This window comes from Cyanistes caeruleus, chromosome 12 (assembly GCF_971803275.1).
Source record: "Cyanistes caeruleus chromosome 12, bCyaCae1.hap1.1, whole genome shotgun sequence".
Lineage (NCBI taxonomy): Eukaryota > Metazoa > Chordata > Aves > Passeriformes > Paridae > Cyanistes > Cyanistes caeruleus.
In genome coordinates, this window is record NC_141712.1 from 2585538 (window position 1) to 2608645 (window position 23108).

At 50.7% G+C, this 23108-nt stretch overlaps 1 protein-coding gene across 3 annotated transcripts in view; it reads right to left on the reverse strand.

The window, feature by feature from the left end:
- The window catches only part of LOC147650803 (axonemal central pair apparatus protein HYDIN-like), a 56887-nt gene extending 33809 nt beyond the window's left edge, over nt 1-23078 (reverse strand). Inside the window, exons 1-18 of one of the 3 annotated variants that reach the window (XM_086847714.1) lie at nt 22942-23078; nt 21501-21620; nt 20305-20418; nt 18677-18796; nt 16762-16896; nt 15097-15296; nt 14527-14651; nt 13015-13219; nt 11124-11316; nt 10398-10497; nt 9035-9153; nt 7641-7864; nt 5667-5734; nt 4633-4865; nt 3714-3823; nt 2346-2481; nt 1735-1899; nt 699-851 (exon numbers count right to left, since the gene is read on the reverse strand). In XM_086847714.1, the coding sequence (XP_086703840.1) occupies nt 699-851; nt 1735-1899; nt 2346-2481; nt 3714-3823; nt 4633-4865; nt 5667-5734; nt 7641-7864; nt 9035-9153; nt 10398-10497; nt 11124-11316; nt 13015-13219; nt 14527-14651; nt 15097-15296; nt 16762-16896; nt 18677-18796; nt 20305-20418; nt 21501-21575 (2475 nt within the window). In that variant the 5' untranslated portion in view covers nt 21576-21620; nt 22942-23078. Of the gene's footprint in view, nt 1-698; nt 852-1734; nt 1900-2345; nt 2482-3713; nt 3824-4632; nt 4866-5666; nt 5735-7640; nt 7865-9034; nt 9154-10397; nt 10498-11123; nt 11317-13014; nt 13220-14526; nt 14652-15096; nt 15297-16761; nt 16897-18676; nt 18797-20304; nt 20419-21500; nt 21621-22655 lie in introns of all 3 variants that reach the window. The other 2 variants (XM_086847715.1, XM_086847716.1) reach the window with 2 other exon arrangements.
- Nucleotides 23079-23108: the final 30 nt, after the last annotated feature.

Here is a 23108-nt window from a genome sequence, read left to right on the forward strand (position 1 = left end):
GCAGACAACCCAGCCAGCCCCAGCCCCAGCCTACAAGCCCTTCCTGGCTGTGCCAGCCCTGCTCTCCCTGCCAGGGGAGCAGCCCCAGCTCCTTCTGCCCTGTGCAACCTCCACATATGAAAACAGCCTTTCTCTGCAGCTGCTCCCCAAAGATGCTCTTCAACAGCACAAAGATCACAGGCTGGGGGGGTGCACAACCCCCACACATCTTCGTGTGCACACCCAACTGGCTTGAGCCACAGGAGCTGTGACAATTGCAGTCTGAGGACAGAGCTCACACCCTGCTCTCCACTACAAACAGCACTTGGGCACAAAGCAAATGCAGCTGGGACAGGGAAACCATAGGGAAATCCAGGCTCTCTGGGGAGCAAAGGAACACAGGTTTCTCTGATCTCAGAGCTCCAAAAATGTCACACGCACATCTGAAGACCTTCCAGAAAGTGAAGGGAGGACCTGTCACCACAATCCAGACTTGTTTCTGCTCCAACATCTCTGCACCTGATTTCACCGAGGGCCCCAGCTAAAACCACTCCAGAGCCAGGTTCCTCTTGCCTCGCTCCGATGGAATATTGGAGTATCCTGCCACCTCTCACACCAGATGGGCCAGATGGAAATCTTGCATATCAAAACCAGTCATAAAAAGTCCTGGCTGCTACTGACCAGTCAATTCCCTGGAAAACAGCCCCACAGGTACTTACAATCTTGATCCTGAAGTCTACAGGGACGAGACCTGTGTTGAAGAGGGTAAGAGTTTGTGAGCTCGGCTGTAGCACTGGGATCATGCCAAAGTCTATCTTCTTTGGAGTTCCATAGATTTCTGCCAGCTCTCCAGAGCTCAGGAATTCTGCTCTCTGTTCCAGGAAGAAGCAGGAAAGAAAGATTTTTATAAAAGCCAAAACAAACCACAACAGGGAAACCTAAAAAAGCTTAAACAGCTCAACTCTACTCAAGTTATTTATTATTTATTATTTATTATTTAACCACTCTCCAGCTGAAATGCTGGGCTTTTGGGAAAAAAAAAATAAAGTTACATATTCACCTCCAAATTCAAAAGGATCAAGGTAAGAGAAACTTTCAAAATACAAATGATTGGCCCAAGGTAAAAGCTTTGCAAGAAATGTCTAGTTAAGACCAGGCTGACAGGTAAACAATTGGTTATTCTGGTGGGGAGAAACCCTCCTGCTTAAGGTAAGCAGCCTGATAGTTGAAAGCAACTGTTGTGTCAAACTTCAGGCTCCCTGGCACAGCCTGCACTGCCTGTCCTTCCTGCTGACTGATTTACATGCAGTGTCACAATGGCCCAGGGTCAGATACTTGGTGCCATCCAGGGAATTTGCCATCATCACTTCCATGCGTTTTAATGTAAGTTTAAATCCTTGCAACTACTCTTCAAATGCCAGCTTTCCTTTCTTTTCCACAAAGCTCAACCTTCCCAGAAGTCTTCTGACATCCTCTTTTGTGCTTAAAGAGATGACATTTGAAAACAGGTATTTCCAAAGTTACTAGCATTTTAAAGATTAATTTAACTAAAATTATCCTCAATTCCATCTTAGGAACTACATTCAGAGTCAGACACTGAGATTACCACCTATAAGGCATAAGCTCTTTATGGCACCAGTCCCTTCTGTCCTTCTCCACAGCAGCCTGTGCCTGTTTTTCCCAGAAGAATCCCTGCACACTCTGCACCCTGCCAGGAGGAGCTGCACAAAGGCACACATCTCCCCTTGCACTCACCAGTGGGTTTCTTTCATCCCCAAACACGCCGATCAGAACATTGGTGCGATGATCGCCCAATGTTTGCACTTGGATTGTAACCGGAATCTCTGCAGTGCTGCGAGGCTGGACAATGCCACAGGGTTTGGGGCTGGAGTACAACACAGGAGAGTCCTCCTTGCGTTTCTAGAAGGGACACAATCAAATGCAGCTTCAGAGGGACCTCCAAATTCAGCTTGAAACTCCTTAACATCCACCGCCACAGCAACTCACACACGTTTTTCAAAATCCCCAGGACAAAGGTAAAAGGCCCAAAGAAGATGCAAGAATTGCAGGCTTAGCATTCTCAGGGGGTCCTGCAAGGAGGCTGCCAGCACAGCTGTTGGTGTCTGTGGCTGCAGCAGCTTTTCACAACCCTCTAAGATCTCCCACCAGAGAACACCCTGAAGACTAGAACATAAACTGTTTCCTCAGGAGGTTAAACTGCCTCCTAAAGTTTACATTCAGGTAGGATCCTGCTCAGCAGATTTTTAAGGCTGAACAGAAAACAGCAAGGTCTTATCCAAACCCTTTTTTCCCCTAATAATCTCCTCAGCAATATTTGAGAGGAGGAGGTGGATGCAATGACAAACCTGGGGAATGAGCCCGTAGCAGCCAGGAAGGTGAGTTTTATTGGTGATGATGAACTTCATCTCGTATGGCTCCTTCAGGTGGCACTTATTGCAGCGCATGATTTGGGGGTACACTTGCAGCTCAGGAACCAGACATCTGGGCAAAGAGATGACCCCAAGGGAATCAGAGATACTGAGAGAACAGAGAACATTTACCCCCAAAGATAACCCATTTGTCACTGTCAAACAGACATTTAACAGCCCTGCAGTGAGAAATTGCCTTCAAAGCCTTCCCACTCCAACACGGCTTGTCAAGGAGGGGCAAACCCTGAGAGGCAGCAGCCAGAGGCTGCCAAGTGCCCCAGGCAGAGCACTTACTTTGTCCCACAGCTGCCTCAGCCTCTCCTTTACCCCAGAAGGCTTGCAAGGACTCCTGTAACAGTCCCGGTGATCCATGAGCTCTGGGGGAGCATTCCCAACACGGATCAGTGCTCACTAAGGCTCAAGGAACACACGACTCCGGTGTCTCAGTAAAAATGACTCCCTTCAGTAAAAATGACTCTCCCACGGGGCTGTTGCCCTGCCTGAAAACTCAGCTGTTTGCCCCAGCTTTGGAGGGCATGGGACACCACCTGCCCTACAGAGTGGGTGATCACCCCCTCCCAGTTCCTACAGCTCCCTCGGTCCTTCACTCCACAGCTCCATGCACTGACTGTCCCCATTTGCACTTGCTTGACAAAACTGCAGCCCAGGCACTGACTGCATGGCTCTGCCTGCGAGAGGGAGCAGCACCAGGGAACTGCATCCCTCTCGTCATTAAACTGGCAGGATGGAATTCTGCTGCAGCAAGAGCAACTTTTGGTTTAAGTCTGAAAACATTCAAGCTCAAAATGGGAAGCAGAGGAAAGGAGAAAAACTAGAGCTGACTTGCCACATCAAGGGCTCTTTTCCCCTCGTAAGATCTTGCCCTCACCACTCTGGCTGTGAGCCACTTCCCCACTGTCATGTGCCCTCATGAACAGAACCAGACCCTGACTCTCAGCAGGCTGCTTGGTGTGTCCCAAACCAAAGCAGGGGGGTCTCAACCCAGCACAGCTCCATCTCTTGCAGGAAGAAGGAGAGCAGGTCCTCGGGAAATTTGTTCCAGCTCAAGCACCAAAAACCAGGCCAATAAATGATTTCATTCCTGGTCCCTCTAGAAAAAGGCCCAGGACTGTGCTGGGCTGTGAGCAGGGCTGCTTTTCACCACAGGCTGCTTTCCAAGCACTGCTGTTCTCGTGTCCAGCTGGTCACAACATGAGAACATTAAATAACACTTCCCTTGGGAGCTGCAGCCAGCAAACCCTGTGCCAGGCAGTGTGCTGGGAGAGGCCAGGGAAGTGCTGGTACCTGGCTGTGATGATCACTGATGCCACTTCCTTGCCAACACCCTCCAGGCCCACCAGGTCCACCAGCATTTTCCGGTAGTATTCCATCACCGTGTTGGAGCACAGGGTCACCTGGTGGAAGAGAAGAGCAGTAAATTCTTCCTTATAAAAGCTCATTACCCACACGTGGTATTCTCCAGTTCTTGTTTCATGGGAAGGAAAGGGAGGATTTTGCCTTAATTACTCTGCTGATCCATGTGTAGAGCACAGTCTCTGAGAGTTAACAAAAGCCTTCTGGCAATACCAGATTTGTTAAACACACCTTGCTATCATGGCATAGGTCAGCTAAATTCAAACATTAGGCTAAAGCTCTACACACCACTGTACCCAAATTAAGGGGCCAATTTTTCATCTGACTACAATGACACAAATGCAGATGAAATCTGCTGACTTGGACAGAATGAGTTCAGCTTTACAACAGGAAGCTGAGGGCAAATGTGGCCCAGCAGGTGCTGGGCAGTTCATGGCTGCAGAGCTTTTTGTCTCCACTGGAGATCCCTGCAATGAACACAAATCATTCTGCTCTCCAGGAGAGGAGACATGAGACCAAGAAGAAAAGCAAACTGCTTTCTACAATGACACCTCTCATTCTGTCCTCATCCTTCCTCTTGCCCACTTGCAATCAAAGAAACTGCTCTCAAAAACACAAGAATGGCTCCAGTACTTTACCATACGGTTTGTGATCTCAGCGTATGATTTTGGGAACAAAACAGTGCTGCTTCAGTTACATCCTGAGTAACCCAGCTAACAGAGGCCTCAGGCCAGTGCAGATCTCTCACTCACATGATCCTCAAAGCTGGCATCAGAGCTAAAGCCCTCGCACACTCCAGTGAAGCTTTAGCCCTGGGGCTGAAGCGTGTGTGGCTGGACTCTTCCCATACCTCGATATCCTGGTGTCCCTGGGGGAGGATGGTCCCTTGGCTGGGATTCATTGTAAACTCCCTTGGCTCCACATAAAAATGAATTCCCTTCCTCCAGGATGGGTCACCTTCCTTGCAGATTTGATCCAAGCTGCTGACAGCAGGCTGCGTGCCATCGTCCGACATGCGGAGCTTGAATGTCACGGCCAGCGGGGAGGTGTTAGTGAGGCGACAGGTCATGGTGCGGGGAAAACCTGGGAAAAGGACACAAATATCCATTTAGGCACCAACTGTGTCATGACTCCTGGTGTGAACAGCCTGGTAGGATGAAAGGGTGACTGCAGTTTAGCTCTTTACTATGTGAACTACAGCTCACCGAGAAGCTACGTGAGGAATTAATGGAATCTGGAGCTAGAAGGTGATGCAAAGCACCCTAATGCAGTTTCTCTCTGCAGCATCCTTAAGGCATCTCCTGGTTTGGGCCAAACAGACTGAGCAGGTGACAGCTCAGAGCACATTCCACTGGAGGCAAACCTGAGCCTTGCTTCGAGAGCAGTGATTAGGAACCATGTCCCACCTCACCCAACAAAGGGGGCCATCACAGCCCTGCTGCTCCCTGTGATTGCTGCCTGCAAGGGTTTACCCCACTTGAGCTCTGAGATTTGCTTTCCATCCTGGAAAGCCAGAGCTCCAGCCACACATGGTGGGGATGTCCTGCAGAGCCCGGCCACCGGCCACCACTGCTCTGCACTGGACATCTGGCTTGGCTGGCCAGCTCTGTGGGGAGGAGACTTCTCCCAGGCCTGCTCACCAAGAGTCATTTGAACACAGATGGGGGGAAAAAACAACTGCAGGCACAGCCCAGAGCTTCTATTCCTTGGTTCTATTTGATCTGACAAGGGCAAAATGCTACCTGAGGCACCAGCAGCCCTGGAGTTCCCAGCCTGAAGAGGCTGCTGTGGCAGAAGACGAGTGATGGATGTTTTTATGTTCAAGTGGTTCATTGTGGAACGCACAGATCCCTCACGCTGTGCCCAAGCCCAGGGAACACTCACCGAAGGAGATGTCACCGAAGTGGAGCTCATGGAGGTCGAAGTGTAAAGCCGGCCCAGTGACACACCCCCTGCGATGACGAGCACAGAGCAGGAGGAAATGCCTCGGTTAAAGGCAGTCACAAAGCGTGTGGCAGCCCTGGCTCGGGGACATAAAGCCTGGGGTCAGGGGCACCGTGGGCTTCAAATCAACACAGCACCATGTGCTCAGCACAGTGTCCGTGTGGGCAGGAGGCAGCTAAAGCCAAGTGGCCGGCAGCCAACAGCCACTGGTGGGGATTTGGGCACAGGGCAGGCAGGAAAAGCCCCCAGTTGCTGGTGGTGCCATGAAGGACCCTGAACACACACCCACACATGGCTCCATTGCCTCAGTTTCCCCATCTGTAATGTGATGGACATAAAAGTCCCCACAAACTTCTGTAACCAGCCTTTCCAGCCACGGGCTCCCTGCCTTGCTGCTTCTTAGCTCCAACTGGTGTTCCCATGGAGGAGCTTTCTCAGCAGATTTTGAGCCACACAATCATTACTGACGGACTTTAGAGACATGAAGCCAGGGGAGCCCCAAGCATCCTCTGAAAAGAGCAGCAACAGTTCTGCACAGTGGGCAGATGAATCCTAGAGGAAAGGACCAGCCTGGCACCAGTGCAGCAGCCGGCACAGCCAAGGGCAATGGCTTCAACAACCAAACATGGGTGTCCTGAATCTACCACGCCACCTCACCTGTCCTTGAACTCAGCAGACAGGCTCCAAAAGTCACCAACATCCACTGAAATCAGCACTTGAAGCTGCACAACACTCACGAGTTTATTTTGTGGGTGACACCAATCCATGCCCACTCTGCTTTTTGGTTAAAAATCAAGGACCAGTGAACTGTGCCTTCTCTTGTGTTCCCAGGACTGCCACTGGCTCTGCTCTACACATCTCTACAAGAGACACCTGCCCTTGCCCAAGGAGAAAGCTGCTTATGCAATAATGTCCCAGGAGCAGATTGGGGGGAGACAGAGGAGAATCAATTGATGGTGAAAGGTTCCCTCTTGATTTCCAAAATAACAGAGCAGCACTTTTCCTCCAAAAACAAAGCCAGCATAATTGTTTCTCCACTGCAGGCAGACCTACTCACCACTTTCCTCTTGCTAAGTCCTAATTTTCTTATTCTTTTTTGATCCATCTCCCTTATCTCATTGGTATAATCAAGTGCAGGGTGCATTCATTTCTTTATTGCCTTGATCCAGTGCCTCCCAACAGCAGCAGCCTAGCTGCAAAGCTCCAGAGCAGCCAGCATCAGCTTTCCTGCTTGCAGGACATTATCCTACCAGCACATGGCTCAGGCTGGCAGGGACAATCCCTTGTGCTGCTGTGGAACTGAGGACTGAGCTCTGCCTTCCCTGTTATCACCCCTTCTCCCTTTGCTGGGCCAGGATTATCTCTTGCAGTGGCACCAGCCCATGGGATGATGCCCATGTCCTTGGCACATTCCTGCTGCACAGTTCCCTGTCTCCCAGCCCTTTCCTGGCTGTGGAAAGGAGGGACTGGAGCACTCTCTGCACAGGAGTTGGGAGCACAGCTTGTCCCCCACAGCATGGCCATGAGAGGTGAGGTGAGGCTGCTGCTGCCCATTTGGGATGGATTATGAGCAGAAGTTTTTAAAAACACTGCTGCTGCTGCAGAATCACCCAGGCTGCCCCATCTCCAAAGCCCTGGGAGCTTTGCTGGGTGTTGAGCTGGGACAGCCCAGAGCAGCTACTGCCCAAAGCTGATCCATCCCACTGCCTGCCATGGCCCAAGGCAGAGGGAGATCCCTGCAGGGAGGAGTCATTCCAGCCCCCGGGCACCCTACACTGGGGCAGTGCCAGGATCAGAGCAGAGATGAAGAGCTCAGGAAACTCCTTTTTCCTCTGCTCGACCCCAAAATGAGGGAGGTGGGGGATGTCCCAGAGACAGCTACAGATGTGCCCAGCAAGCTCCCAGAGTCCTTACCAGACTGTCAGGATCACAGGCGTAGGAGATGCAGCCACACGGAACTGGAATTGTTCCTCAAAGCTCCCCAGGACGGTGGCATTGAAGGAGATGTGAATCGTCTGGATCCCACCTGCTGCAATGACGCCCTCCTCGGGGGCAAACTTGAAGCAGCGGCCCACGGTTGTGGCTGAAGGGATGTAGGTGAAGGGAGCATCTATAGCTCCTCGGTTCATCAGTTTCACCTGCAGCAGCAAGAAAGCAAAAGGGAAATTCATGTGCAATCTTCCCTTCTTGTCAGTTATTTTCTAATGATGCAATTCCCACCCAGAAAAGGCAGAAGATGCTTTGTGCTGCTGAAAGGCAGAAGTCCAAAAATACAACAGGACAAGTTCTGCCTTTGGGTTTTCATGCAAAGCAGCAGTAATTGCACATAACCAGAGTCACCCTGGGCTTCTCCCATGGACACAGAGCACTCCAGCTCTGGCCAGCATCACCAAGCTCATTCAGAGCTGGCCCTGAGAGCAGCGTGGGGCAGCTGCGTAGTCAATCACCAGAGAGCTGCCACTGCCCCACTTAGCACAGCTCCAACAGTTCCATCTACTCATTCACCTTTTCCCAAATCATGACAACAACACATTGATAACGAGGCATCACCACCAAATACAGAGACAGCACCATCTTTTGGTAAAAAAAACCCAGTGTGTTTTTCCTTTCCACAGCCAAGCTTTTGAAAGAGTCTGGCATGATGCAGTGCCTTATTTTCTCCCTCTTTCAGTTGCTCTCTATTTTTTTTGCAAACTTGACACTATTTTGAGGGGGAGGCAAAGAGGTAGAAAGATCCTTAGCTTTATTCCCAGGAACACTTTTGTCTTTCTAGAGTCAGGGATGCAGCAAGGCTGGAGTGTGGTGAGGGAGTGGTCAGCAAAGGAAAGAATCCCAAGCCCTTTGCAAGGGCCAGCACTGAGCCAGGAGGCTGGATGGCTTTCCTGTGACTCCCAGGAATAAGCAGGAGACACTCCACTGAGAATTGTTTGCAGGGTACTGAAGCTCAACACAGCCAGTTTGTTCCAGCTGCTTCTGAACAGTCCAGTGCAAAGGTGCCTTGTGTCTGGGGCTGCCACAAAAGCCTCTGAACGTGCAGCTTTTTGACCCAGTCTGGGTTTCATATGCCAAGGGGTTGTTTTTCAGGAAGCTTCTGAGCTGATCCCCAAGGAAGGCTGCCAAAAATTGGCATTACCAAGGGACTGGGGCTTCATGAACAGCAGACACACCTTTCTGACCCCACCAGATCTGCCCAGTACGTCCAATATTCCCTGCTCACAACTGCCCGTGTTGTCAGGAATTCCACAGGTCCACCAGGCTTGCTGCTGCCTCAGGAGCCATCAAGATCCATCCCAACCCCTGCTGCTCACCTCATAGACGTGGGAGGTGTTGACAAAAATGTTCCCAAGTTTCAGCATTTGACGGCTGAATTCAACCACGGGTCCTTGGCCTTCCCCTCGGAGGTGCAGGGGCAGCCTGCTCCCACGGCCTGGGGAGAGATGCTCATTTCAGTACAATAATTCCCACTGTTACACTCTATTTTCCAGCCTGCCTGAACGCTGGCCCCTGACTCTGAGCTGGATAAAACCAGCTCCTGATATTGCAAGAGAAGATTTGGACCCTTCTCTTCCCTCAGGACATTTCCCTTGGGGCTGACTTCCAATTTCTAACCCATTCCTTGGGCTGGTTTCCAATTTTAGCCACCAGTTTGCTGAGTTTTAAACATCTCTCATGTCCTGAAGTGACAGCCCAAGGAGTAATGGGTATCAATGGAAAGAAAGGAAATTTAGGTGAGGTATTAGGAAGAAATGTTTTACTGTGAGGCTGGTGAGACACTGGAGCAGGCTCCCCAGGGGAATTGTGGAGGTTCCAGCCCTGAAAGTGTTCAAAGCCAGGCTGCTTGGGGCTTGGAGCTACCTGCTCTAGTGGGAGGTGTCCCTGCCCAGGGCAGGGCTCTTGGGACTGGACCATCTTTAAGGTCCATTCCATCCCTAACATACCATGATTCTATGGTTTCCTTCCCATGCACCTAGAGGAGCTTTGAAATCCATTCAGTGAAGGCACAAGCTCATCAAGAGTTTGGCAATTGTACCTGGCAGATTGCTGGGCAGCAATTGCCAAACTACCTGGCCCAGTAGCACAAGACTTTGTTGCCCAAGCCCTCAACTTCTGGCACTCAGCATTGTGTTCTATCTCCACAGACTGGGAGCTGCAAGGTGCCAATTCCCACACAGGGAGAGAAGCAGGTGCTGGCCAAGGCTGGTCCCTCTACAAAGACCCTGGGCTCAGTGGGGCTCAGCCACCTCTGGTCTGGTGGTGTGTGAGCAGTGGGAGGTGATCCAGGCTCAGGGAGCACATTTCTAACTCAGCTCCTGCTGCCTGATGATGGATCCATGCCAAATGGACCCATCCTGGAGGTCACTGGTCTAGAGGGGCTTAGTGCTTGCTCTCTCAAGCTGTTCTGCTCTGGCCTTTGAGGAAATGCTGGCAAAGCCGTGCCATGAAAACTTCTCCCTGCAGTGCCTGGGTTGTTCTGGGATCAGTAACCCAGACCCAGGATTCTGACCCTGGCCTTGCACAGGAGACTCCCTGGAAGCTGCAGGGGCAGTGGCATGTGCCAGCACTGCCCTGCTGCCCAGGGACTCTTCCCAGCAGTTCCAGGGGAGCCCAGTGGGCTCAGGCTTGCACCATGGCTTCAGTAGGGCTGAGAGAAGCAGGGGAAAGGAGCTGTACCTGAGATGTTGCAGTAAGCCACACTCCGATACTCTCGGGCCTTTAGGGGTTTAAAGGTCACCTTGATTTGGACTGAACTATTTGGCCCGATCTCTCCCTCCTGAAACAGAAAGAGACAGCAAAACATTTCTCTTCAAACTTCCCATTTCTTGTGTACAACCACAGTCCTGCAAGCCTTTATTTAGAGCATCAGTGATGAGTGAACAACACAAGGAGCCCAAGGAAACGCTCCAAACCCAGCTCAATACACCACTGGAAGCTCTCAATGCTCAGCTGATCAGCTCCCACTCTCCACAACATTCCCACTGCTCTGACACAAGCTGTTGGTCACATCATGCTGCTGTCAGCTGCAGTATGTAACTGCCTCTGCACTGGTGCACTTGGCAAGAAGAGAACATGATCCCCTTCCCTGGAAATAAAAATATTAGTTTAACCTGTTTGGAAAGAAAGCAGGGGTTGGGATTATTCTGGGGTTTACTCCAAGATGAGAAGGGATTTTGCACTGTGCAGACACCAGGCATTCATCATCTCTCACAATGCCAATCCTCAGAATCAGGGCTCTGGTTGATGGGAGAACGTGGGGGTTCACTTGCATAAACAGAAGAGGAGGAGGAGGAAAGGGAAGGGGAAGGGGAAGGGGAAAGGGAAGAGTTAGAGTGTTAGAGTGTTAGGGAGTTAGAGAGTTAGAGTTAGAGGAAGAAAGTGAGGCTCTCAGCTATCACTTACCAGTGGCTCAAGGGAAAAAGCATCATTGGAGAATAGCATGGGGTCTTCTTTCACCATCATCATCTTCTCCCGGACGCTGCTCTTCAGGATGGTGCGGCGATCTTCACAGGAACCCTTCTTCTTCGCTCTTCTTCTCTCTCCCGTCGTGTTGTCCACGCAGGCCTCTCTCGGTGATCGCAGCAAGTAACACTGCCTGCAGCCACAGGGACAGACAAAGCCAGCAGATGGTTCAATGAGCCCGAGATTTGCAGAGAGAAGTGGAAGTGCAGGAGAGCAAAGCACCTGGGGAGGAGCAGCAGCAGCTCCCAGCAAGGGCTGACCCCAAGCCATGGCAATCCCAAGTGGATCAGGGCATAACTTGTTCACTGGTACAACAGGTAGTTTTACTGCACACTTGCAAACACAGGAGAGGTTTGGAAAGCCAGCATCCCTTAAGAGAACCTCCGGCCTCAAAGCCTCTGCCAAAACTGAGGGACAATCCAGCAGCCACCTCAACTGGCTTTTCCTACCACTGAGATGCTCAGGGGAGGAGATAAAGATCATGGAGCAGGACTTCCCTGGGAAGGGGAGATGAAGCTGGGTCACAGCTCTGTGTTACCAGCATCACTCTTAATTTCTTCTCTTTGGGACCTGCCCTGTTCCCTGCTCTGCCTTTCTCAAGAGCATCCCAGAGCACTTCCAAAGGAAAAGGATGAATTCAGGCACTGCATCCCTTCAATGACATTCAAGGTTTTATATGCATGAAAACAGAGGCTCTGAGAAGGGAAGGGACTTGGTTGTGCAGGAGGGGGACAGCAAACTCCTGGAGAGACCTTTTTGTGATCCAGAGCTTTTTGGGTCCCATCCCAGTGCATGGTAGTAGAATCCTGTAGTAGTCCTGAGAGGAAAAGGATCCTACACTATCTCCTCTCATAAAAAAAAGTCTTCTCTGCTCCAAGACCTCAAAAGCTTCTCTGACAGCAGGACAGTGGCCTTGGAGCTAAAACCATCCCTAGGACTGGAAATAAGGAAGAATGAAATGTCATGGTGACAGTCTAGGACTGTCATAAAACTGGTGTGAAAACAGATGCTTTTGGAAAAAAACCCATAAAACCAAAACCAGGCTGAAGTTTCCTTTGGGGAAACCTTGTTGCTTCTGAGGGGAAAGTGGATCACCTGGGGTCCAGGCTGAGGCAGGCAAGTGGGAAAAATGGAAATAAACAGCCCAGGGAAGCAGCCAGAGAAGGTCACAGGATTTTCTTTTAACACACAGAGCTTGTATGAAAGTCAGACATCGTGTAAGCAGATAGAGAACAGTGGAAAACCAAGAAGCCCAGGGCACTGAAGGACCCTGTTGCCAGCCATTCAAGTGGGCCAGTCCTGGTCCTTTGCAGGCAGCTTAAAATGGCTCTGAGGAGTGCAAATGACCTGGCCCACAGCAAGCAGGGGCTTGCCAGGGCAGTTTTGGCAGGGCAGTTCTGGCAGGGCAGTTTGCACAAGCAGGCTGAGCAGAAAGGATGCAGCCACCCACCCTCCTTCTGTAGTGGGTTGTGTCTTTTGGCTGGTTGTGAGGTGCTTGCCTTTTATTTTCTTTTTGCTTTCTTCCCTTTTTTTCCCCCCCAGCAATGGTTTACAAATGACCAAAAGCCATTGCTGCTGCTGCCCCATTAGAACTTGAGGAAATCCAGTCATTGCCATCAACCTTTCCTTCCCAAAATGCCATCCCTGGCTGGGGTATAAATGGAACTGGAATGTCAAGTGCTGAGCTCCTGAAGCCCAGGGACACACCCCCTAATGCCAGGGATGCTTTACTTGGCCTGAGCCATTCCAAAGCACCAACACCCTCCTGAGGCCGTACGTTAGTTTTAGTCTTGGCCCATGGATCTCACTGAAATGCATCTTTCAAACCAACCTCCTCTTCTCTTCATTCTCATCTTCCTCACTAGGAAAAGTCTTCCACTGGAACTGGGCTCTGATGTTACTCCTGTTCTCGATGAACATTGCTGTGTGGCTTGACGTGGTGATGAAAGTCTTCTTCAGCTCCACAGAATACGTCCTCAACCCGATGCTGACATCTACAGCTTCTCCCTGAAGGTTTGTGTGGATCCTTTCTTCACCTGGAACAAAGCAAAGGGGAGCCTTTGCTCAGCTCAGTTGCTGATGAAAGCCCAAGGAACAGAGCAAACCACAGGTGACAGAAGAAAGGGTCACAGCTTTTAGCTCTATTTGCAGTTCTAGGGGTCAGCACATTTATAACGTCCTGACAGCTGTGTGTGTGCAGCGTGAGGGTGTCCTGGGCACCTCCTAAAACAGCTCATTTTGGAGTGTGTTTGTGGAGATTTGGCCCCAAGGTACAGTGAGGTTTGTCAGGTGTGCTCAGGTGACCCACTCAGATCACCAGGATTTCTGCATCCAAGTCCTTCAGGTGATGCTGAGGAGCCCTGTTCAGTCCTGGCTTGCCTGGGGTTCCCCCTGGGCATCCCATGAGATTCCTGTCTCTCCTGATCCCTTGGATCCCTTGCTGCTGACAAGCAAATCCACCTGGGGGCATGTGAGCAGAAAAAGGAGGCCCAGAGGAACAAGTGAGGTGAAGCCCACAGCAGGAGGGGACCCAGGTGAGGAAACACAACCAGCCTGGCTCTGCAATATGACAAACCACTACAAAATGAACACCATGAAAATCATCAGCAGCAGCAGCAGCTCCCTGTCCAAACACACAGCCACATCAGTCTTGAAATATTTGATATTGTTCTGATCTCAAAAACCAAACTGGAGCATTTCAAATTGAATAAAAAAGGGACCAAGGAAAGATCAGTAAGTACAGAGCAGCTTCCACATGAAGCCTGAATGGGATTCCTCAGTCAAGAAATCAAATGGGAGATAGATGTGAGAGGTGTGCAACAGCATGAATGGCCTGGGAAATGGGGACAAGGAAAAAATTGTCTTGATTTGTCACCAAAAAGTAGTTGAGGATTTGAAAATGTTATTGGACAGAAACTATATATATGTGTAGAGGGCAACACAGTACAAGGGTCTGTGACAAGCCAGTGGAGCAGCAGCCTATGGGACAGAGGTGTGCAAGAAATACACTGCATTGGAGAGAGTCTGATGGAGACCTCACACCTCACACACAGCACTGGCCAGAATAAAACAAAACTTCAGCCAGGCATAGCCACGTGGCAGTGGAGAATCAGGGCTCCTCCTTCCTCCACTCAGCAACTCTCAGCAAAACAGGAGCCCAAAAATCTTAGTCCTGTTAGAGGGGATGCACTTTATCAGCCCCCTAAGCACCAACTGGTTCTCAGTTTTCTTTGGGGTTGAGCTGGAACAGGGGAGGTACACCTAGAGGGAATTGAGGTGGCTGGCACAACAGGGAGTGGTGCTGGAGAAGTGTCCTGTGCCCCGTGCAGTGCCCAGCACTCACCTGTGTTGTAGCACACCACCATGGACCCAAAATGGGCACCAGTGGTCAGCGGGTGAAATCCCACTGTCACCTGCACGCTGTCACCAGCACCCAGAGCTCCCATGGCCGGAACCACGGAGAAAGGACTGCAACACAAAGAGAGAGATCAGGACTCAGGGGACATCTGGGGATGATATTCCTTCTGCAGTGCAGGTCACTTCGGCTCCCTTGGGCAAGCAGGGAGCACAGAAACCTCAGGCAACAGAAAAGAGACAAAACAGGATCAGAAACAGCTGCTGACCTACTTCTGAGGGGATACAGACCTCAGGAGATCCTGTGGGATAAAATGACCTCATCTGCCCCATACTCTGCATCCAGCTCTCTGCAATGAGACCCAAGGATCCCACTGCCAGCAATCCCATCAGAGAATGGTTTGTGAAACCACTGAAAGCAAGAGCAGATGCCATCCATCCTGCTCACTTCCAGCCAGAGCTGCAGTGCAGCCCTGATGCTCAGCTTCCTTTTGTTGCTCTTTGCCAAGCCTATTATCACCCAAAGGTGTTTTGCACAAGGACAGAGGAGCTGCCTCACCTCTGGGTGCTGATGTAGTAATGAGCCTCCAGGTTGCCAGTGTTGCGAAGCAGCAGAGTCTTCTTGGTGCTGCTCTTGACCGGACACTCCGAGAAGTTCAGCTGGTCTGGGATGGTCAGGATAGCTCGGGCAGCAATGGCCCGAATTGGCACAACTATCCTTTCTGTTTTAGTGATGCAGACCAGCTCATGGGAATAATCCTGCAGGAAAAGAAACTAGCTCAGCATGGGGCATTTAGTGCCATTCCCATGGCAGAAGAAAACAATGGCCTAGAACCCTTCAAGGGCATCTATTCTATTCTATTCTATTCTATTCTATTCTATTCTATTCTATTCTATTCTACTCTACTCTACTCTACTCTACTCTACTCTATTCCACCCCAAAATGAACACTAAGTTCTACCAATAATATTATTATTATTAAAGGCACCAGTTCACTTTGCAAAACCTATCTCAGTGGCATTAAGCTCTCATGTCATTAGGGTCATACAGAGAACTGCCCTAGGCCACAGCTTTTACTCTAAAGTTAAATGATGTTAAATAATTTCCAAGTCCCTTCTAAGGAACATGGAGCTAGGGAACACAGGCCATTCCTCTTTAGGTTCCTGTATTCCTGCTGTTTGAGAATAGGACCAAATGTTAAACTGACTCTAAGCAGCAAAAGGAAAGGAAGGTGAGAAAACAGCTGCACCCAAAAAGGTCCTGCACCTCTGGTCTAGTGTAGAAACATGAGTTGGCTCACAACTCCCCTCTAACTTTGCCTCTCCAAGCAAGTCAGAAGAACAGTGCTAAGAGGTAGCAGGATGCTGTTGGATGTTGTTTGTTTCCCTTCCTCCCTTCCCTGCCATGTCCTAAACCCTTCTGTATGAACAAACCTCCAGATCCCAGCACTGAGATCAGAGCTCCAGGGCCTCGGCACTGCTGCTCAAATCTCCCCAGCAAAGCACGTTTGGCACGGAATGGGGGCCAGTGGACAGAGCAGCCCCAGTGACAGGCATGAAGACAGAGCCACAGCAGTGTCACTGCCACAGGCTCTGGGCTCACAGCTCTGCCTGCAGGTTGTACCTGCCCTACAGCAGCTCTTTCAGCAGGTGTCCAAGTCCCCTGCAGCTCACCAACCTCCTGCTAAGGGCACCTAGAGCTCAGAGTGCCTGTGCCAGGCTGGGCTCACAGGCACAGCACATCCTCTGCCCTGGCCTTGCAGCTGTACTTTGGTCACTTGTGCTGTGGCACAGCACAGCTGCAAGGCTGGAGAACAGAGGGGGCAGAAATCACCACTTTGCTCCAGCCCAGGCTGAGGCAGGGAAGCTGTTGCCAGTCAGGAAGGAGGAAAGCTCTCTGAGCTCTTCATTCCTCCAGTGTTTTCCATAAGAATGAAACCCCTTCCACCGTACCTAGAGATGGCTGAACATCTCTCAACAGCCCTCTGTCATTTTCATCCTGTTCCCTGTGCATCTTCCCTTGGGAATGCTCAGGAATGTGCAGGGAGGGGAAGCAGGGCCTGTCAGGCCTGGCTGCAGCCCCTGACAGCACGTGCCAAGGTGAGCCTGGCTGCAGGCTGCCTGCCCCCAGCCTGGAGCCAAGCTCACAGCATGGAATGGGCTGTCCCAGAGTGCAGGGAGAACAATGGCTCTGGAGATAATGGTGTGTTTTGGCTCAGTCTCACCTTGCTCTCGCTGGGGGTGAACTGAATGCGCACACGGGCAGTCGCACCTCGTGGCACAGCACGGTACGCGTCGTTGGGGCACACCAGCCTGAAATAAGGCGAGCTCTGCATGGAGACCTGCACCAGCTGAACACACTGCAGGGAAGACATGAAACAATGATTGTGCCACTTGTGCAAACAGGCTGACAGGAGACCTGTCCGTGCCCTGCTGACATCCTTCCTTGATCCCTTTCCCAAAGCACTTTCAGCTGTGCAGGTACAGGCACATCATTCACAAGGGACAACTTGAATCCCTTCTGTCTGGCTCATTTTGGCCAGGGGCACTAGGGCAGTGCCCCGTGGGAAGGAAGGGCCCAGCAGGTCAGCACCAGCAGGATGGAGACAGAGCACCTGCACCAAGTCATCTGCACATTCAACAAGGCCAAAAAACCTGCTTTCTTCTGCCTGCACACAGCCATGCAGTGGTGTTCCAGACAGGGGATGTGCTACCTGAAAGCAAAGCAGCACATTATCCTGGGGGAAGGAAGAAATTCCCTTCTAGCAGATCAGGTTTGCCTAGGGCAGGTCTGGGGATACAGTCAGGCAGGCAGACCAGCAAGAGAGGAGACCAAACACTGTGGCCTCCCTGGGAATAAAAGCAAACCTGAAAAGGCAAAGAAGGAACACAGCAAGAAAATCCCTAAAACATGGAGATGGCAAAAGAGAATTTAAATGAGCAACTACAGCAGCAAGGAAGAATCATAAAACCAGGACAGCAATCACTTTGCCAAAAGTGATGGAAATACAGACAGGCTGTGCCTATTGACTGTGGGCTTCAAAGGCATTTTCTGCCTGGACAAACATGACCAGTGTTGACTCACATTGCAGCATTAAAGCAATCTTGGCTCCCCAGGGGCTCTTGCTGCCTGTGCAGGTGAGCTGGGCTGCTGGGCATTCCTGCCTGCAGCCAGCAGGCCAGGTTCTGCCCTCTGGGATACACAGACACAGCAAATGTGCATTTTCTAGCACATAGATATCAACCCCTGAGCACCCAAATGCTCTCAAAAAGTCTAAACCAGATGATTTTGACTCCCTCCTGGCTCTTCCCACCAGTCCACTCTCGGCACAAGCCTCATTTGAGAAAATGTTTCCCTGACTGAAATTCAAATGGTTTCGATTTTCCTCTTTACAGTGGAACACAACTGCTGACATTTTTCAACTTTTTCCCCTCTCAGCTCTCTTGGGAAACTGAAAAATAATCACAATTGCCTCAAGTGAAGGTGAAATCCTCCAGGAGCACATGACTTTGGATGTGCTGTGGTTCTCCAAAGGGAAAGCAGAGCACCACGTTGCTTTTGGAAAACCTGAGCAGAGCTGGATGAAGCTTAGCAGGAGCCTGAAGTGGCACCTAAAGGCCTCTCACTGCTTCTGCTGCATCAGTCTGACTCCAGGGCTGTTTCAGAACACATTTCCTGCAGTACCAATGCCATCAGTGCTAAGTGATTCCAGCATAAAGTGGAGAAGTCTCAGCCCATGAGCTTTGACTGTGAGCTGCTCAAAGGGAGCCAAACAGGCTGAGAGAGGCAGAGATTCCTACCAGGATTCCTACCAAGATTAACCAGGGAGACACAGCATGTGGTATAGACCCAAGGCAAAGCATGAAAGCAGGTTAGAACTGTACAGCCCTCAACATTCCTATCAATCCGGAGCTTTCAAGAGAAAGCAAATCCTTTTGGGATAGATACCATCAATGCATAGGCAAACTCAGGGGAGAATTCCCAGCACAGCAAGATTTCCAGCATCCTGCAGAACAAAGGTGCTGAGACATTTTCTTCTGGATGTGCTGCAGCAGGGAACTTGCTTTGCTGCACACCATGGGAATGACACCCCTCTCCTCTTCCAGCACAGTGTTAAAGCTCCAGGCCCCAGCACTCACCTTGCTCTCATTTGTGAGAGACAGTTCCATTTCAGAGACTTCATGAGCCACGAAGTTCTGAAACACCACCTCTGGTGGGGAAACACGAAACGAGCTCTGTTTCGGGAGAACTGGCAACAACTGGAGAGACAAGAGAGAGCAGGGAGAGGTTCAGCTGCTGGGAGGAATGTTCATGAGGGAGACTCTTCCTCTGATCCCCAGTGAAGTACAGACTCTGGGAGAGCACGTCTGCCCAGGCCACACTGGGGAAACAGTAGCTCAGCCACCTCTGCTCTGAGCTGCTCAAGAGCTGCTGGGCCACACAGGGCAGGGTATAAAAGAAGCCATATAAAAGGGTATAAAGGGTATAAAAGAAGCTATATAAAAGGGTATAAAGGGTATAAAAAAAGCCATTTTGGTGAAGGGGGTGTGTGTGCTCAGCTCTCAGGGAGGGAGACACACACCCAGCTCAGCTGAATTGTCACTAATGAACAGTTTTCTTTTGCTTCCACAACTTTGTCCCCTTTAATTGTATTTAAAAGTTAGTGTGTTTCTAACAGAGGTAAAGGCAAAAATACAATAACACAGAAATTAGGAAAAAGACAAATGAGGTGAATGCTGAATGAGGATAAGGGTCAGTTCTTTTCTCAGTAACTTGGGTAAGAGTAGAGTTAGTATCTCCTTTTCCCATGAGCTTTAAAATGGGTGCTTTCTTGTAGTCTATTATTGCTGTCTTATTTGATACCATTCTAGAGGCATGTCTGAAATGACACAACAGCAGCAAATGCTTCTGGAGCAGAGACATTGCTTTGAGAAAACTCTCCCCTGTTGTCTGCCTTCTCCAGCCACACTGCTGCCACTCCAGACACACCAGCAGCTCTCCTGTGGGACTGCACTGCTGAAGGGAGTGGCTGCAGCACACTGTCCCTTGGTTGTGCCCTTCTCTGAGCTGCCCCTGACCTCCCTCTCCAGGGCAATCCTTCACCACTTTGTTACTGTCTCTTGCTGCCAATTTCCTGCTCAGCACCCACCTCGGCCACCTACCACATCTGGACTGTGCAATGTACCCAGCCAGTCCTGCAGGAAAAGCAGCTTTAAACACACCTCTAAGTAGGCACTGATCCAGAGAAAGCACATCCATTCCCCCTGCCCAGGGCGAGTCCCCTGTACACCTGGCAGCCTGCAGAATCTCTCAGGCTCCCAACACATTGTTCCAACCCAAAGCATTCATGCAGTTAGTTTTGTTAAATCTGCAGTCATTCCTGCAGCTCCTTGGCCTTCAGAGGCCAGCACTGCCACTGTGGATGGAATCCTATGACCCCAAGCATTTGATGGTGACCACAGCAAAGCAAGAGGTGGTTATTTCAGCAGGAGAATGGCAAATGGCAAATTTGTGCCTTTGTGTCCCCACCCTTCCCCCCACTGTTTTAGCAATGGCAGCTCCACTCCAGCAAACCCCAGCAGTTTCAGCAGAAGTTATTTGTGTTGGCTTGGTGCAGACCAGGACTCCAAGTCCACCACTACCAGCAGTTTGCAATGACAACAGCACCTGGACACTGAGGGATTTTGCTGGAGGCGAGCCTGTCACAAGCACACACCCTCCTCAAACCTTGCATCAGACAGAAAGGAAAAGAGCAGGAAAAGGCTACCTTCTGACCAGTCTCACTCGTGTGTAGAAATGGGCCAATTCTGGGCAGACTACTCTCCCCAGCACTGGCCTCATTCTTGTTGAACTTCTCTCTCGAGAATCTAGAGGGAAGCAGCTGAAAGGAAAAAAAACCCAGCAAAAGCATCAGAGATGTGCTTGTTCAGAAAGGCTTTTCTTGAACAAGTGGCACTGGTGACTAATTGGTGATCACATCATCTAGGACAGTCCTGGAAGCTCCCTAAGTTACTTGTTGAGATACTTAGCATCAGTAAATTAATAACAGAGCAGAATAGACATACTCCAAACACATGGCTGTGTCCCTCAGCTTCTCCATGATTTGATGGGACATGTTTGGGGATTTCTGCTCTTTGGGCATTTCTTTCCTCTTTAGGTTCACTGGATTGAGGCAGTGATCTTTTCAGAGAGTGGGGAGGAGCTGTCAGAACTCCCTAACTCCATCCCTGCACGACACTCAAAGCTCACAGCGAGGAGATAGCGCTGCTGGGTGAGTCCAGGAGATGCAAGAAAGCAAAGTGGTACCAAGAGTGAGGGGCACAGGAAAGTGTCCAGGTTTTAGTTCTCTCTGTTAATTAGCATTTGCTTGCTCTGTCTGGGCTCCCACAGCCCTCCACAGAAGAAAACACAAGGATCTCCTGGACAGAGCCTCAGCAGCAGGGCATCTTCAGTCAAGCGAGCTCCAGACAGCCAAGGGACCTTTGTGGCCCTGACTCCAGTGCTGTCTGCAGGGCTGGATCTGTGCCCCACGCAGGAGATGAGAGAGAACAGCTGCTCTGGAACCTCTGCTGCTGGGACCAGCCGTGTCTCTCAAGGCTTTGGGCAGAGTTGGAGCTGCCCAGGTGCTCAAGGGCAGCTTTGTGAGAGCAGCACAGTGAGTGCCCAGCCTGGCAGAAAGAATTGCTGTGACAAGGGCAGGGAGAGAAGCGCATGCTCAGGGCTCCAGCTGGACATTGGTTTCACTTGGCCCCGCTGGCACAGCCAGGGAAGACACTGGAGTGTCCCTGGAGCAACACACGCTGTTCCCAAGTGCACCAGGACAGCCCCCAGCAACAGGAGCACGGCACAGAGAGCTGGGGAGGGCTCTGCAGCCTCACAGTGCTGCTGGACAACAGGAGGGGCACGGAGAGGAGGGACACCAGGGGCATTTCCAGCCTTAACACAGCCCCAGAGGCTACTTACACTAAAAGACTTCAGTCTTTCCCTGAGCAAAAGCCGAGGAGGTGTCGTTGTCTTTTCTGGGAATCCAGAAGGCATTTTGAAAGCAGGAAGTCGCAGAAGATCAACAATGCCTCAAGAAAACTGCAAGGAGCAAGAATGGAACTCTGAAAATCCAGAATCCAATTCACGGCAGACTCAAGAGATACACTGATGCTAAAAAATTTATATTACTTAAAAGTAGCCAAGTGCTTGTTTGGTGTGAGTACCTAGGACTGTTAGGCCTCTAGTTGAACTATATGGCTATGTTGTGCAATTCCAAAATGAATCACACTGAAACCTGGAGCTAAAAATCTGAATAACATTAATAATAGTTAGAACAGACTGTAAAAGCTGTAGCTTTAATATTATTAGATTCAATATTATACTACTACTACTACTATTATTATTATTATTATTATTAATTTAAATATTAATATTATTTAAAAATAGCTAGAATGGACTTCCTCTTCTTTAGGCTAAACACCCCTTGCTCTCTCAGCTGCTCCTCACAAGACGTGTGAGAGACTGGAATGTTATGGCTAATGGCTTAAATCTTGTTATAAAGCATTTTTTGCCCGTTGTGACAAATTTGTATAAAGAAGCCGTGACCACCAAAGCCCAGCCTTCCCTGGAAATGCCTGCTGACTGGAACTTTGGACTGTGAGTTAAGCCACCTCTCAGGAACTTGAGACAAACTAGAGGTGACACTATTGTCCTATGATCTCAGGTCTGGGGAGAAGTCAACAACACTGAGGGAGAAAAATGTATCCACACCAAAGCCAAAGGCAGCAGCTGTCCTGAGAATCAGCTCTGTGTGGCTTCAGGCTGGGGAAGTCGCAGGCACAGACTCATCTGCTGAGGCCAGGTTTGCACACAAACCTCCCCTCAACAGAGGGGCAAGGAGGAAATTTTGGCCGTGTGGCATAGGCTCTGGTAAGAGGCAGTGCACACCCATCCTCCCTCCCACAAAGCGGCTCAGCTCTAAAACCTCCCCCCACAAGAAGGCCACATGCAGGGGACATTGCCATGAGGAGCAGCTGAGGGGGTGTCACAACCCATCCAAGGCCTCCAGCGCGCCCCCAGAGCCCTGCCTGAGGCCTTGCACCAGATGAGCGCAGGGGATGCAGAGTAACACACCAGATCCGAACATCCACAACACAATTCGGGGCACAGATGTGACAAAACCAAAAAGTACAACTTTAGTCCATCTCTGACTTCAAACAAAATTCGGCACTCCCTCCCAGAGACCAAAGCCCCGCGAATTCGGGAGTCCCTGGCAGAAAGCAAAGCCCCGCGAACTCGGGACTCCCTGTGAGAGCAATGCAGCACGAAGTGCCCCGCACAGCCCCATTCCCTGTGAACAATTCCCCTGGCGAGTGGCCCAGGGGAGCCGTGTGCCCGTGCCCAGGCTGCGCACACCCACCGAGGATCGCGGTCTCCACGCAACTGAGCCTGGAGCAGCAGCGCCGCGGCCGCTGCGGCCGCGGTTCCCCGGCAACCCCGAGCCCTGCCCGTGCCCCTGGCTTCCATCTCGGCCTCCGCTCGAGGCCTGTTCCGCCCTCGGAGCTCCCTCGGGCCCCGCCACGAGCC